Source organism: Cylas formicarius, unplaced genomic scaffold (assembly GCF_029955315.1).
Source record: "Cylas formicarius isolate icCylForm1 unplaced genomic scaffold, icCylForm1.1 PGA_scaffold_9__14_contigs__length_23061073, whole genome shotgun sequence".
NCBI lineage: Eukaryota > Metazoa > Arthropoda > Insecta > Coleoptera > Brentidae > Cylas > Cylas formicarius.
The window spans coordinates 339,433-354,821 of NW_026844365.1; the positions used below are offsets into that span (position 1 = coordinate 339,433).

General features: G+C 42.7%; 1 protein-coding gene across 3 annotated transcripts; it reads right to left on the reverse strand.

The window, feature by feature from the left end:
- Positions 1–8: 8 nt before the first annotated feature.
- Positions 9–14,121, reverse strand: LOC132707876 (alpha-tubulin N-acetyltransferase-like). Of its 3 annotated transcripts, XM_060679875.1 has the most exons (9): positions 13,146–14,121; positions 11,014–11,163; positions 9,451–9,622; positions 9,177–9,373; positions 9,012–9,108; positions 8,904–8,953; positions 3,110–3,157; positions 2,400–3,056; positions 1,967–2,341 (listed from the first exon to the last, which is right to left on the reverse strand). In XM_060679875.1, the coding sequence occupies exons 1-9, from the start codon at positions 13,250–13,252 to the stop codon at positions 2,296–2,298; spliced, it is 1,524 nt and encodes a 507-aa protein (XP_060535858.1). In that variant the 5' UTR covers positions 13,253–14,121; the 3' UTR covers positions 1,967–2,295. The 3 variants fall into 3 exon arrangements, with proteins under 3 accessions (XP_060535860.1, XP_060535859.1, XP_060535858.1); XM_060679877.1 differs by lacking the exons at positions 1,967–2,341; positions 2,400–3,056; positions 3,110–3,157 and adding an exon at positions 9–1,001 and having other exon boundaries at positions 13,146–13,425; XM_060679876.1 differs by lacking the exons at positions 1,967–2,341; positions 2,400–3,056; positions 3,110–3,157 and adding an exon at positions 9–1,004 and having other exon boundaries at positions 13,146–13,424.
- Positions 14,122–15,389: the final 1,268 nt, after the last annotated feature.

Below are 15,389 nucleotides of genomic sequence, written 5' to 3' on the forward strand. Positions count from 1 at the left end.
AGACACAGTTTGTTTTCAGCAAATATGTAATTATATTCGATGAGCAAAATGACAAATAGCACTCGCCCATACCGGAGACGCTTGCTTGCGGTTACGCAACTGTTCTAACTTTCCATTCAGTAAAACGCTCAGTTAAAACGCGCAATTCTTTATTCCCTTCATTAATAATACAAATTATGCAAAAATTACCTAAAACTTATCACAAAACTTTACCTGGTAGAGCAAGAACTCAAACAGGGACTTCCGTCCGTATATTATAGCTACCGTGGAAAAAAAATCAACGCAGCTTATACGGGGTAACTGAAAACACATATCTAGAACAGTATCGCGAGATTTTTGAACAAAGTTCATATTCGTCACTGACGACCTTTTGGTAGTTTTGGTAGGTCGTTTTGTTTTGGTCTGACCACGAACGCGAACTTTGTTTACAGCCGGGCATAACAACGAAAGTTTTAAAAATAAGCTATTTGACAGGTGCCTAGAAAACGGCACGAACCACCAGATGTTTTTAACGGTGACGTCATGGGACAGTAAACAAGTAGCAACGCAGAGAATAACAATTGCAAAACTGTCAAATAGCCGATACATATATTTGAGCGTGTGCGATAAAAACCTCCAAATAACGTTTCGTTTGAACATTCCCCCACCCTGCCTCCTCCGAAGGCTGTCGCAAACCCTCCCGCGACTACCACAGCTTGTTGTGGTAAAATTTCAAATCAAAGTAGCCCTGGTCGGTGAGCCCAGGTGTGTTTTTGCCGCTCGACGTCGTGACGTCGACGTCGATCGGCGTGCGCACCCCGGCGGCGGGCGTCGCGCTCCTCGGCGCCGTCTCCGCCCCGCCCGGCTCGTCACCGACCGCGAGGACGATATCCTCCTCGTCGTCGGGAGGGTTTTCGACGACGTCGTCTTCGTCGTGGGGCGCCTCGTCCGCCCGCGTTTCCGCCAACTCGAGCGAGTGGGGCCGGTCCGCTTTGGGGGCGGCGGCAGTCGCCGCCTCGCCGCTGCTAGAATTATTATTATCGAGAAAATACTGGCTGGGTTTTGGATTTTTGTGGTGGACAAAAAGAAAAACACGTGCTCTCTATTGCGACACTATGCGAGCCCTGCGGACAAAAAAAAAAACAAAAATAAACGAAAAAAAAAAAAAGCAGCACAACCGAAACCGCATGCGACAAACCCAAACCAAGCGCAGCGTCAACGTCTCCGAAAGAAAAACGAAAAGGCGATTTTTGATAAATACAATACACAGGGTGTTGTCGAAATAACCCCGACGTTTGGTGAATTAGTAGAAAAATCAATTCTTTTGTGTGTGCATTGCAATGCGATGAAAAAAATATAAAATATACAGGGTGCTGTCGAAATCACATCGGATAATCTCACGAGTGGACGCGGACCCTAGCCTGAGGCCGAATCGATATTTTGTTTGGTTGAATTCGTAGAAAAAAAAAATATTCCTTTGTGTATACATTACAAGGCGCATTTTAAAAAAAATAAAAAACAAAGTGTTGTCGGAATAACATTGCATAATATCAACAGTGAATGCGGGTCCGGATTCGTAGAAAAAAAGATTCCTTTGTGTGAACATTACAAAGGGTATTTTAAAAAAATAAAATACACGGGGTGATGTCGAAATATTATCGCATTATCTCACCAGTGAACGTAAACCCCTCCCTAATGCCCAATCGATATTTTCTTTGATTGAAATCGAAGAAAAAAAAGATTCTTTGTATGCATTGCAAAGCGAATTAAAAAATATATATATATATATATATATATATATATATATATATATATATATATATATATATATATATATATATATATATATATATATATATATATATATATATATATATATATATATATATATATATATATATATATATATATATATATATATATATATATATATATATATATATATATATATATATATATATATATATATATATATATATATTGAATGCAAACCCTATCCCGAATCGATATTTTGTTTGGTTAAGTTCGTAGAAAAAAAAGATTTATTTGATGTATGCATTGAAAAACCTATTTTTAAAATAAAATATACAGGGTGCTGTTGAAATAACAACGCCTAATCTCACAAGTGAACGCGTACTCCACACACACTGATAAAAAAATATTGCTTCGCAAATAAATCCGTAAATCCGTTTATTTACGAAAAAACATGATGGGAGGGCCAATTTTTATGATCTCCCGAGGGTAATTTTTCGGAACCAGAACCGCAGACTAGACAGGCGCGGGATTTTGAGGTTAGATTCAGTCAGCGGCGCGCGGTCAACTCCTAACGATAATCGATTGCGGGGGTAGAGGATCTTGGGGTCTGAAAAGGGTTAATAAATTTAAGCACCCGGCAGTAGGCGAATTCGGAACCGATTTACGTCTGCGGCGGGTACCCTTGCGACATATCCACTTCCGCTTCGCAGCACGCGTCTTCCTGAGCGTCCGCGTCGGCGCAAGGTCCTACGATGCGCGGCGGTTCGTTTGAACTACTCGTCGTTTTCTCGACGCCTTCGACGGAACACTGTTCTTTTGATTCGTCCGGATCAATATGGGCGTCGGTGATGGGTCGATTGTCGGCGGGACGGGGCGACGCCGGCTTTTGTAATTCGCGCGAGTGTAGCGGTTCACTTGAACTACTCCGAGGGTCGCGCAGGTCCGGTTGCGGCGAACACGGATTCGTTTGGGGCCAATACGGAAACTGAGGCGCGTGCGGGTACAATATTCCGGGCGGGAAGCTCTGCGCGGGGGGGTACCACCACTGTGGAGGCGGTGGCGTCTCGTTGCCGTACATCATACCGGCGGAAGGGCTCGGGGCATGAAATTCCGGAGACGACGCCCCGCGAAACGGCGGATTTTGACAAAAGTATTGATTGTACAGGGGCGGAAGAGCGAATTGGGCGTGTCGGGGATCGACGGGCCATCGATAGGGGTAAGGGACGGTCTGCGCGGTAGGGTTTTGAGGAATCTCGGGATCCGGCGGGCTCGAGGGGCCCGCGCGAACGGCGGGAGCGCTCCGGGATATCGGGGGCGGAGTGCTGGGGACTTTGACGCTGCACCACCGAAGCAAAATAAGCCGACAACAACCTACCTGAGATCTGGAGGATCGCGCGCCGTCGTCACCGGCTCCGACTTGACCCTAAGCACCCAACACTTCATGCGAATTCGTGAACGATAACCCTTAAAAGGCACACGAATTCCAAGTCATGTCGTAATCGGAGATTTACAATTAAGAATTACTTAAGAAAAAAAAATTGAACAAATTTTACTGAAGAATTTTTCCGATCGCGCCGACGCACAGTGATCTAAGTCGCCTGGAAACCGGTCATAATAGGTATGGTCTGTTCATAGATATAAGAAAGTGACCGATTGCTTTTGAATGGGATTATCCAAGGGTGATCATTAACATACAATGCAACAAGATTATTACCTATAGTTTCTGAATTTAAATTCAGGTAAAATTGTGGTCCGTAATAGAAAATAATTTTATACCTACCTGGTTTGGTTTGGTATACTGCTTAGTTTAAATTTATTAGTAATTAGTAAAAGTAGGTAATAAAATAATTAGTAATTTTGTTTTAATATTTATATTTATAATATTGTTTAGTATCTTTCCTAACAAAACCCCAAATAATTAAATTCTAAGCAAAGTACGGCCCTGTTCCGCCATATTTCGTTCTTACAGCTTGCCCGGGTCTTCCTTAATTCGTATCAGTTAGTCGCTTTCTTATATATCTATGAACAGACTTTGAAGACAAAATTCCTATTCTGGGAATTTCAATGAAAGGGTCGGGTAATAGAGGGTCCAGGCAACGATGCGAAAGTCCTCAAATATTTGGTTTTAACCACCTTAATTTTCAGAGCGTTCAGAGACTTTTATATTGCGACTTTTTTGTAAAATAAAGTGAATTAATTTGGACTTGAGTTATTTAGATTATGGCATTATGGAACCAACTCCATCAGGCATGTAAATTTTATTTTTAGTTATTTAAAAAGGGTAACGTAAATATTATTCACTGATTCATTAGGTTCAAAAGTAGCGTACACGGTACATGCTGCACGCATTAGGATTTGAACTCACATAATGACTTATTACGGTGAAAACTCCCTATAGCGAAACTCTGTATAACATGAAACTCTGTATTACGAACAAAATTTGTTGTACTATAAGGTCTCCGTACAAAGCTATGTATTAATCCACTCCGTATAACGATTTTCTCACTCTCTATACCGAATGGGCACCTCGGGTAACAAAGTAAGGAATGTAGGCCGACTTGTACAGAATTCCTTACCTTAACCTGGTCGTCCTAGGCGTTTTTCTCGTAATAAGCGATTATGTTAATGCCTTTATCGGTATGTATAAAAGCACACCATTGTTCCAATCAGTTCAAATTTGACTTAGTGAATACGGCGAGCATGGCGAGTAAACGAAAAATTTTATCTCTACATGATAAAGTTGCTTTAATTCGGGAGATAGAACGGGGAGAAAAGAAAAGTGATGTGGGACGTCGATGCGGATTTATACCGTAGACTGTATCCACGATTTCGAAGTGAAAAGGAAAACATCATCCAGGCTGAAGCGGCTGTCAGTTCTAATAAAAAACTAAGAAAGCCAAAATTTGAAGATTTGGATCGGGCAATGTCGCGGTGGCTTTAACAGCGACGCCTTAAAAATGTACCACTCTCTGGACCTATCGTAAAACTAAAAGCAGAAAAGTTTGCTGAACAGCTTGGCATTATCGATTTCAAGGCTTCGGTATAAATTATGGACAGAAAAGTGGCGAAGCCAGTGATGTCGACAGAAACGTCACTAAAGATTTCCTGGAGAAGACGGGGCCAAAACTAGCAGAAAAGTACCCTGCTGACGAGACTGGTATTTTTTACAAAATGGCGCCGGATAAAACTCTTACATTTCGAAGCGAAAACTGTGTGGGTGGAAAACTTTCTAAAGAACGTATAACAGTGTTAGTAGCTGCCAATATGAGTGGGAGAGGAAAAAGAAAGCTAGTCGCGATTGGAAAATCAACTAACCCACGATGTTTTAAGAATTCATCGAGCATAGTTACATACTTACAATGCAAACAAGTCTGCATGGGTGACATCTCAAATTTTTTAAAAGGAGATACGGAAATGGGATGCAGAATTAAAGGGGAGGAAAATATTACTTCTCTTAGATAACTGCCCTGCACATCTCCATATTCCAAATATACGGAATATTGAATTGGCATTTCTTCCATCCAAAACAACAAGTGTATTACAGCCGATGGACCAGAGCGTAATAAAAAGTCTTAAGAGTCGATACATGAAAAACATTTTAATGGAAATGATCGAGTCTGAAGACAAATCTTCCATTAATATGCCAGATGCAGTCAACTTTATTAGTAAAGCTTGGAAAGAGGTGACAGCAGAAACAATTCAACACTCCTATCGTCGTGCAGGACTTGGAAGATGATCGGTCGGAGTGGATAAAGCAGTTTCTAACAACAATTGCGTGCACACGTGAGGTGTTGCAAGATTTTATGGTGATATAAGGTTGTTCGGAAAGTCATTTCGTTTTTTCCCGTCAGAGGACTTAATTACGTTTTTTCGAAACCAACTTCACACTTAAGCCGCATAACCATTATACGTCTTGAGAGCTGATATTGCAAGGCTTGTGTGTGAAAAAGTTCTATTAATTCTACGCAGTAGTTTTTGGTCGGTGCCCTTTTAAATATGGAGAGCAATAAGCAGCATGTTCGTCATATTTTACTTTTTTACTTCAGAAAAGGTAAAAATGCTATCCAAGCGTGTTAACAGTACGCCAGTGCCAGAACTGGTTTGCAAAATTTCGATCTGGCAATTTTGATGTCGAAGATGCACCACGGTCTGGAAGACCGGTCGAAGCTGACAAAGATGCGATAAAGGCATTAGTTGATGCAAATCGGCGAATAACCACACGAGAGATCGGTGAGAGATTAAATTTGTCGAATTCGACTGTTTATGGCCATTTGAAAGGCACGGGCTTAACCTCGAAGCTCGATGTGTGGGTGCCCCATGTCCTTACGGAGCGAAATTTGTGTCGTCGCGTTGACGTGTGTGATTCGCTCCTCAAACGTCAAGAAAATGATCCATTTTTGAAGCGGATTATTACTGGGGACGAAAAATGGGTCGTATACAACGATGTTAAACGCAAGAGGTCATGGAGCAGAAAAGATGAACCGGCTCAAAGCGTGTCAAAAGGCAACATTCACCAAAAAAAGGTGATGCTCTCCGTTTGGTGGGATGTCAAAGGAATCGTTTTTTTTTGAGCTTTTGCCGGACAATACAACGATTAATTCAGAAGTCTATTATCATCAACTGGACAAATTGAATGATTCACTTAAAGAGAAGAGGCCCGAATTAATCAACAGGAAGGGTGTAGTGTTCCACCAGGATAATGCGAGACCTCACACAAGTTTGGTCACTCGCCAAAAACTTTTACAGCTTGAATTGGACGTACTGCAACATCCACCATATTCTCCAGATCTGGCGCCTTCCGACTACTATTTGTTCCGGTCCCTGCAAAATTTTTTGGATGGCAAAACCTTTACCTCAAAAGAAGATGTCAAAAACCACCTGAACCAGTTTTTTGCCAGCAAGGACCAAAACTTTTATGAGAGGGGAATTATGTTACTGCCAGAAAGATGGCAAAAGGTGTTGGACCAGAATGGCCAATATATAATTTAATAAAATATTTATTCATTATACGAAAACTGTCTTTCATGTTCCCCAAAAAAAACGAAATGACTTTCCGAACAACCCAATAGATCAGGATTTGCCTACAACAGCAGAAGGGGTGAGGAAGAGCACCAAGAGGAAGAAGTTAATCTGGGACCACCACCAACCATTCAACAAGCCCTATATTCAGTTAAGCTCCTAGAGAAATTTTTTATATATCATGGGAAAGATGCCATTCTCGAAAAAATGGTGAAACTACAATTAAAGTACGAGATTAAACATTAAATGTAGTTCTCAAATATTTATGTAAAATGTTCCTATGTAATAATTAAATATTACTCAATTTGGTGCAATTCTGCAGCCACTAGACGCAACTCCGGCCACAGAAAAAAAGTATAGCGACACTTTTGTTTAGAGAAAATTAGTAATTAACTCATAACCTTGTACACGGGTTCAATTTTAAAACTAAAAACAATGAGAATAACGTTAAAAACCCTGTATATAAAACCAAAAAAAAAATCGAATACAGATTTCACAAAATATGATATACTACATGCAATAGTGATACCTACATTTATGAAATGGTGAAGGACAGCCCGTGGGACGGGTTATCTAATTTAATCAATCATCTAAAAAGGATGATTACTGAAAGAAGGCATCATTTGGTACTCAATTTTTCCAAAATCAACAAGACCGGGCAAAAACAAAAGAATTTCCGTCATCCAGCGATAGATCAAAACGAAGAAAAACCGAAGAACTTCCAAATTTTGCAAAAGCTTCGAAGTAGCAACTGAAACTCGTTTGTCCAGTGAAAAGGCTCTTTCGATATTAACTGCGTTCAGGCTTTCTCAAAGTCTACGCCTCGCTGACCGATGCAAACTTGCAGAACCTGCAACTTTCTTGTAGATGGGGATGTGATGGAAGCTCCGGCCAATATATTTTTTGGAAGAATCCCAGAACATCATATCCACGATTTCGTAGACCACTTCGCAAGAAACGATAGAAGCCAAATAAATATACTTTTACGATTCGAATGTACTTTTAAACACAAAAAAAATTATATATCTTACATCACGCATCTTCCAATGGTCGATCACTGAAACGAAATCATCAAAAAGATGTGGAGCCACAAGCAAGGATTTGAATGGTAGGAAAAAAGAGGTTCAACGAGAATTTCGGTTAAAGTTGGGGCTTATAGTTGACAAGGCAAAACCCGGATTTGGTAGTTCCGATGATGGCGATACAGCTCGACGTTTTTTCGAAAACGGCGAAGTCTCTATTACCAATTGGACAATTATCCGAGGACGCTTAAGAGACCAAAAATAAAGAGATAAAGAATTATCGTGAAGATTTCTCTCGAAAGTTTCCTCGTGTAAAAACAATGGAAGATATTTGCGCTAGACTTCTTGTATCCTCCGATCCTAGCCTTAGGAAACTTCTAAAGAAAAAACTGAAACAATTTTCGGACTCAGATGAAGATAATGACTTTCACGTTGATTCCGAGTTGAGTGAGAATGATTCAGAATTATAATTAATTGGTAGTACTTAAATTTAGATTAATCAGTAATACTCAAATTCCGAGTAATAATTAGTAAGCAGTCCTTAAATTTACCTTAAATTCTTAAAATCTTTTAGTTTCTCTGGTAACAATAAATATATTGAATCGCAAGGGTCAAGGTTTAAACTACCCTCCAGATACCTAAGAAATGTTGAATAATCTGCGACACTTAAGGCACAATTTGTAAATATTTTTTAGATTTTGTTTCTCAACGTAACCCTTATGATTAACCCCCCTCCGGCGCCAGGTCATTATTTTTATTACTTATTGCAGCATTACGGTTTGAAAAATTTCAATATGGTTTTTTCAGAAGGCGTTTTTTTGTCAAATTAGCCAAATGTCAACCGCCATTTTGAAAATTACATTTTTTTGAGCATATTACGGACCAGAGATATCAATTTTTGGTACGAATCCAACAAGTGGGGATTTTGACCGCTGTGCGACGGTTTTCGAAAAAATCGAGCGCCCGCGAACCCGAAAAAAAATTTTTCAAAGAACGGACGGACGGGAAGAAAAAAATGTTCCGACGCCAGGTCGCTTGGTTATTATAAATTCGTGTGTCCTCTAAGAGTTATCGAACTTTCGACACCTTTAACAACGCGCGCGGCCTTGCAACACCGTACAAACTCACCCCGTCGCCTCTCGGCCCCTCTTAATCACCGACGAATCGTTATGGATGATCTGTAATGAGACGGTTAGTGGGGTTAAGGTTAACGATGACCCTTCGGGATTAGTATACCTGCCCCATGCTGCACGGGGGCCGGGGGGCGGCGTACCTCCCGTACGGCGAAGCCGGGTGCTGCTGCAGCCCGTTGGCCGACTCTTTCCTGCTGGGCCTGCGGCGTTATTGAGGTTAAGTAGTGTTAGTACTTGCGTAGGGAACCTTTAAGGGCCGTAATCGTACCTTAAATGGTTCGCGGAGTCGGGGGGCGCCGGACTGCCGGCGCCGGTCTCCGACGGTTTGGGGAAGAAGCCGTCAAACACCACGTAGTTGTTCATCTGTTTCACGGGCGCGGTCAGGTCGTAGTGCTTATGCAGGAACCCGAGGAGCTTCTCGCTGGGCCGGTCGATCGCCATCTTGACCGGTTCGACATGTTCCCGCTTCGCAAACGTCAAAAAATCGTTTTTTTTTTTAATACGGGGTTCGTCAATGACGTCACGGTTTATCATTCGCTCACCTGGAGCATGTACTCGAACAGTTTCTTGCCGAGGCCCGACCTCTGCTTCGACTCGTGCACGTAAAAGTCGAGGACGCAATGCGGCGATACCTGGTAATGGCGGCCGTCTCGGTCGAATACATATAACCCTTTCTCGCCGGTCTTCAGCATCCCCGTGACAGCGCCCTTCCCGCTGCAAAACGGCCATTTTTATACCCCGGAAGGTATATATACATATATATATACGGATCATCGCATGATCCATAACCTCACTTTTTCCGATATAAAAACATGGCATGGCCGAATGAACCCGGTAGTCTTGACCATAGACATAAAGAGGAAAAGAAGACCGTCGCGTCGTCGTTCTTTTGTTCGGGCAAACTAGATCGCACGGCTTTCGTTTTAATTGCGACGCGAGCGTTACTTAAATTGGGTATGTACAGGATGTTTCGTAATCGAAGGTCGGCCCGCTTAACTAGAAACTTCTGCCACTGCTCGCCATTTACGTTGCTTGGTACGCGTAATATTGGGACATGGTCGAATATATAAAATATTTTTTTTATTATTTTTACGCCGTTTTAACACGCTTAGGAAGAAAAAAACAAATTGCTGGTCGTTTTTATGTTAATTTTATGTCAAAATATTTGCGAAAATGCGGTTTTTGTTATTACGTACAATTTATTAGTTACATTAAGTTTTCTTTTACAGTAAGTGAGATTACGAGATTACTTTTACCTAATTACCTTGCTAATACTTAATTACTAGGTTAATTTGGGATAAAATATATGACTAATTCTTAATATTATTGTAGTTTTATTAGGTTTTGCTCTAAATAAAGATCTATTACATTTGTTAATTTTCAAATCAAAACGTATCTTTGGATGACAGTTAAAATTTTACATCCTTCGCTTCCTTCGGTTGTCAAGTCATCAAGGAGGCTCTCACAGTTTACCACCTCGCCGTCGAAATCAATTCCCGCATACGAATTAAAAGGCCTGACCGCGCGTAATCAATGTCGAATGTTATTATTATCATCGCTTCCGTAATGGGGGGCCATGGGAACGCGAAACACCTGACGATCGAAATATACGGGCGAAACCGTACGGTAGCTTTCTAATAATCGCGATAAGCTTGACGGAACGGCACCTGCAGCCGGAATTCCCCGTTACTCGTTAATTTCGACGCGATCTGGCAACCGCGCCTTTATCTAGCAGTTTTTCGAGCTAATTAGGGTATAGTGGTCTCCGGGATATCCGCAACCCGCCCCGGGACGGCCGTGTCAAGGTTTCTGCAAAAAAAAAGAAGCCTCCCCCGGGTGGGGGACGCGTGACGTAACCGATCGACGTCGGGACGCTCAATCGGTGAACCGTACGGAATATTTAACTGGCGAAATCCACCGAGCGAAACCGACTCGTCGCTTTCTAGTTTTCGTGGTCGCCGTTTTATTTACTTTTTTTGTGCTTTTGTTTCCGCGGTTGACTGCGACGAGATCGGACACGCTCCGCCGCGTTTCTTCGTTTTACCGTATTTTCTACGCGTTCTCGACTAAGAATAATAAGCGTACTCCCCCCCGTGCCCCCTTACTTGTTGGCCGATTCGTCGATCAGCAGGTACAGCTTGTGTTCCGAATTACGCAGTCTGTCCGACGTGGTGATCGGCTTGGACAGGCCCTGCGCGGCGGCGGACGCCTCCCCCATCGCGTTGACGATCTGCGACACTTTCGACTGGGTGTCCCTGAAATTAAACACGTTCTGAGCGGTCGAACGCGCGTCCTGAGCCGATTTGTACGCCCAGCGATATATTGTAAACGCTGTGTACATTCTGAGCCCTTCAACGCGCGCCACGAGCCGATTTGCGCTTCACCCCAAAGAGAAGTCCACGCTGATCCGGTTTTATCCGGTTCCATAGCCGGTAAACGCGCACCCCGAGCCAATTTGTACATTGCAAAATGTACAAATTATATACGCTGAGGCGTTTTAATCGGGTTTTGTGGGCACGCTCTGAGCTGTTAAACGCGCTCCTTGAGCCGATTTGTACATTATATACATTGCAGCGTTTTTATCGGGCTTTATGAACACGCTCTGAGCCGATTTGCGCTTCACCCCAACGCTGATGCGGTTTTATTCGTTTCTATAGCTGGTAAACATGCACCCTGAGCAAATTTGTACATTCCACAATGAGCCTGTGAATTACGCGTTTTTATCGTGTTTTATGAACACGCTCTGAGCTGTTAAACGCGCGCCCTGAGCAACGAGAAATTACACACGCTGATGCGAGCCGTTCCTATTCGGTTCTGCAAATGTATTAAGTACATAAGCTATTTACGTCTACGGTGTCGTTCAGGTTCGAGTGATTTTTTTTTAAACAGTTTGAAACGCGTTTGCGCAACCAAATGTACACACCGGGAAGTTTTCCAATTATCAAATGTACGGAGTGTGTAAAATTTTACAGTTTAAGCGGGTAGCGGGACGACCAAGTCTGACATTATGAGACGATCTAAAACTGAGTAATTCAGGTGCGGGATAAACAATTACCAAAGCGTTTGCGCGAACGGCCCAGGGTGTACATTTAACGGCCAATTGAAAGCGTTTCGAATGATCCGTCGGCGTACATTACAGCCCCGTACCCGATTAGACTTTTGTACGTCGAAAGAATGAGCGTGCCGACGTCACACCCGATTCTATTCGGGAGTCGATAAACCGATCGGGGCGCGAACCTAAAAAACGCGCCCTCGATACAACTGCTTTTACAAATTTTTACAAAGCAGAGACTGCGATACAGGGCGTGCAAAATAAAACAAAAAATCTCAGGACGAGACGGCAGGCTCGCGTGTCGTGCCGACATTCTTCCGAATACGCGGAAATAGATTTGCGAAACTGGGTTAATAGTTTCGGTGATGATTCTCACGCGTGGGCCCCCTCGCCTTCGGGTTATTGCCAAGGTGAACGGTATCTCGCGAGCGTACGCGTCGCCATCGCGTTGGCGTGTAGTCCGCGGAAAAAAACTCGCACGCCACCCCCGGTCGCGATAATTTCCCATTTTCCGACATCACGAGATGCATAATACGGCGTAATTACGATAAGCCGTCGCGGTTTGACTTTTTTCGACACGCACGCGCCTCTGAGCCGCTACCCGCGCTAAAATGTACACGCTGTACACGAGTCAAAATAGCTCAGCGAAATACATTATGAATGCTCAGAAAAATGAACCTATGGCGGGGCGTACATTTACATTTTCGCTTTAAATTTACGCGGAACTGAAATTCCCGAACTTGAAATGTACGCGCGCATGCGAAGCGCAGTTTACACATACACTCGAACCTCAGGGATTCAAGTTACGCTCGACTTTAAACCCGCGGGCCTTTTGGACGAGAAAAACTACCACAGTTCCTGTTTTGGTTAGTTTTTTAAAGGTTGGCCTATCAGGCAACCGATGCAACCAGGGAGATTCCATGGTTCGCGGGGACTCTGTTCTATAGTAGCCGTGCTAGTAGAAGGTCACGGAAATAAAGGTGTTAAAAAACGTATATTCGGCGTATGTTATTTTAAAATGTTATAGACAATAACACGACACAAAAAATAATCTACAGCACTCGAGTTGACGGCGCTCAGCGACGAAACATCCGACAGCGAAAATTTTCACGCCGTTATCTAGCACGACGTCGAATTAACACAAACCGCGATATCCAATCGATAGAAACGTCCCAATTCACTCACCACAAGGCCCTTTTGTCGCCGCTGAAGCCGGGTGGGATCAGCGTGTTGCCGATCTCGACGACGTCCCTCCCGTCGAAGACGTCGCCCAAGTTGAACTTGAATTCCATGTTTACGTCCCCGTTTAGCCGCAGAACTCGGATTCGTTTCGAAAATTCACCGCTTTTTGCGCATTACCGCACGAAATCCTACGCCGTCGATCTGACACTCGCGTCAAAAAACGTTTCCAAGGGTGACGCGACTTCTCTCGCTCACCGTGTGAGAATGCGACGGGGTTCGCCAGCCGTTTAGGAAGTGTCGGTTCTCGCTTGGGCAAGTACGCCGGTGTGGGCAGACACGGGCGACTCGTATCGCCGGCCTCTTGCGAAATTACCGTCGACGGAGTCGTTCTAACGCGGGCACGCCTCTGGTCGCAGGCGTTATCGATCCGTCAGATTAGCCGGGCGCACATGGTCAGGTTCCTTAAGGTGCCCCGAGAGTCGACGTGTTGAATTCGACGCAGCCATCGATAATCTTGCCGTAAGAAGCCTTTCCACCTGGGTCGAGGTCGGTGAGTCAAGCCGCAAGAACGCGTGATCGGAATTTTTAAAAGGATTGAGTCACGCAGCAGAGAAACCGCGATTAGTCTGGTCGTTGTGGCTTGGGCAGCCATCTGGCGAGCGGCGGTTCAATCGAGACACGCGTCGCTTGGCCGGACCGATGAAGCGCGTCGCGCGACATCTCGCAGCGGGCGCGCGGACTTGCGGTCAGGTAACTTGGACGTGTCGTCGATAGATGGCGCGGACAGCCAGAGGAGTGTTTTTTGGTGTTCCTTCAGAATTAAAAAAATCAGTTTTACGGTGCGTGAGTTTATGTTAAACCTAGTGAGAGTGTTACGAATAGATATCAGGCAGCCAGTTAGTTACATGAAAAGTTGAAGACGATTCATCGTGGCCATCGTGAACTGCTGCTTTACGCAGATTTAAAACGTTTATGATTTTGATATAAACATAAACTGTGCCTTTGTCATTTATAAAAATAAATCATGAATAAAAGATTTAGTTGTTATTTTTGACGGATGTCGAGGGATGTATAAATTTTTGTCCGCCGTGTTAAATCGTTTCAATATAGGTTAGTTAAATTTAATGTCAGGCTGATTTATAACCTACTTTGATATTTAATTACGTTAAATAAGTTAGAGATTTAAATTAATGCTTAAATATAAATTGTCGCGTTAAGTTGAAACGGTTGGCCGTTAAAGGCGCTAATGAAGCAACCATCTCTTTTGTTTTAGGAAATCGCTTTTAACAGAGAAATATGGAATTACCTGCCAAGACGATATTTAAGAGCATTTATACAGTTTCGAAGGGAAAACAGCGTGTGTAGCGGGACCTCTTTTAAAATGGGGGACGTTGAAACCCTCTTGCGAGGGCGAATACGACTAAATAGAAAAAAATTTATTTAACACCTAAATTGTTACACAATAAACTTTTATCCCTATAAAGCTAAAAAACAAATTAATAAATATTGAAGATCGACCCCAATGAAACATTTTTTTATATTTTCGTCTTTAAACATTATTCTACAGCATTAAATTTGCTTACCCTCTGGGAAAGAATGAATCTCAGTGCATGGAAAGTGATAATAAAGCTGTGTGTTATCAGCAAAACTTTTCCTGAGTTAGAGTACTGTAGATTAGAAAAAATAGAGGATTAAGTATAGAGCCTTGGGGCACCCAGAAAGCACATTACTGGTCTCTGAAAAACACCATCCACCAGAACTATAGGAGGTGCTTCGTGAACATTTTTTCATTTAGATGATTCATGTGCGATATCTAGCATCTCAAAGTTATTTCGATAGAGGTTAAACCTACAAGTTTATGAAAAATAACGCCTTACTCCCATTTACAAAAAAAGAGCTTACATAAAAAAGTACATGTAGAAATTGCATCGTATCCACAGGGCTTGAAGAACAAAAACGTCAAATTATACTGACGCCGACCTGGGTGCTGCAGTTCTGCACTGCTTTTTTTTAACTTTTTAAACTTTTTTTTTCAACTCATTTTTGCCTGATAATTTAATAATATTGCGGCACATTTTGAGAAAATACTGCCGTAAAAATGCCGCATCCAAACATCGACGGTCTGTCAGCGGCCATGTTGTTTGTTGAAAGCCGCAAGGTCTTATGGGTCCCACGTCAGGATTCTCACAAATTTTTCCATAGTGGTTTCATGAGTTCTTATTATACCTAATAATACCTAATAATTAT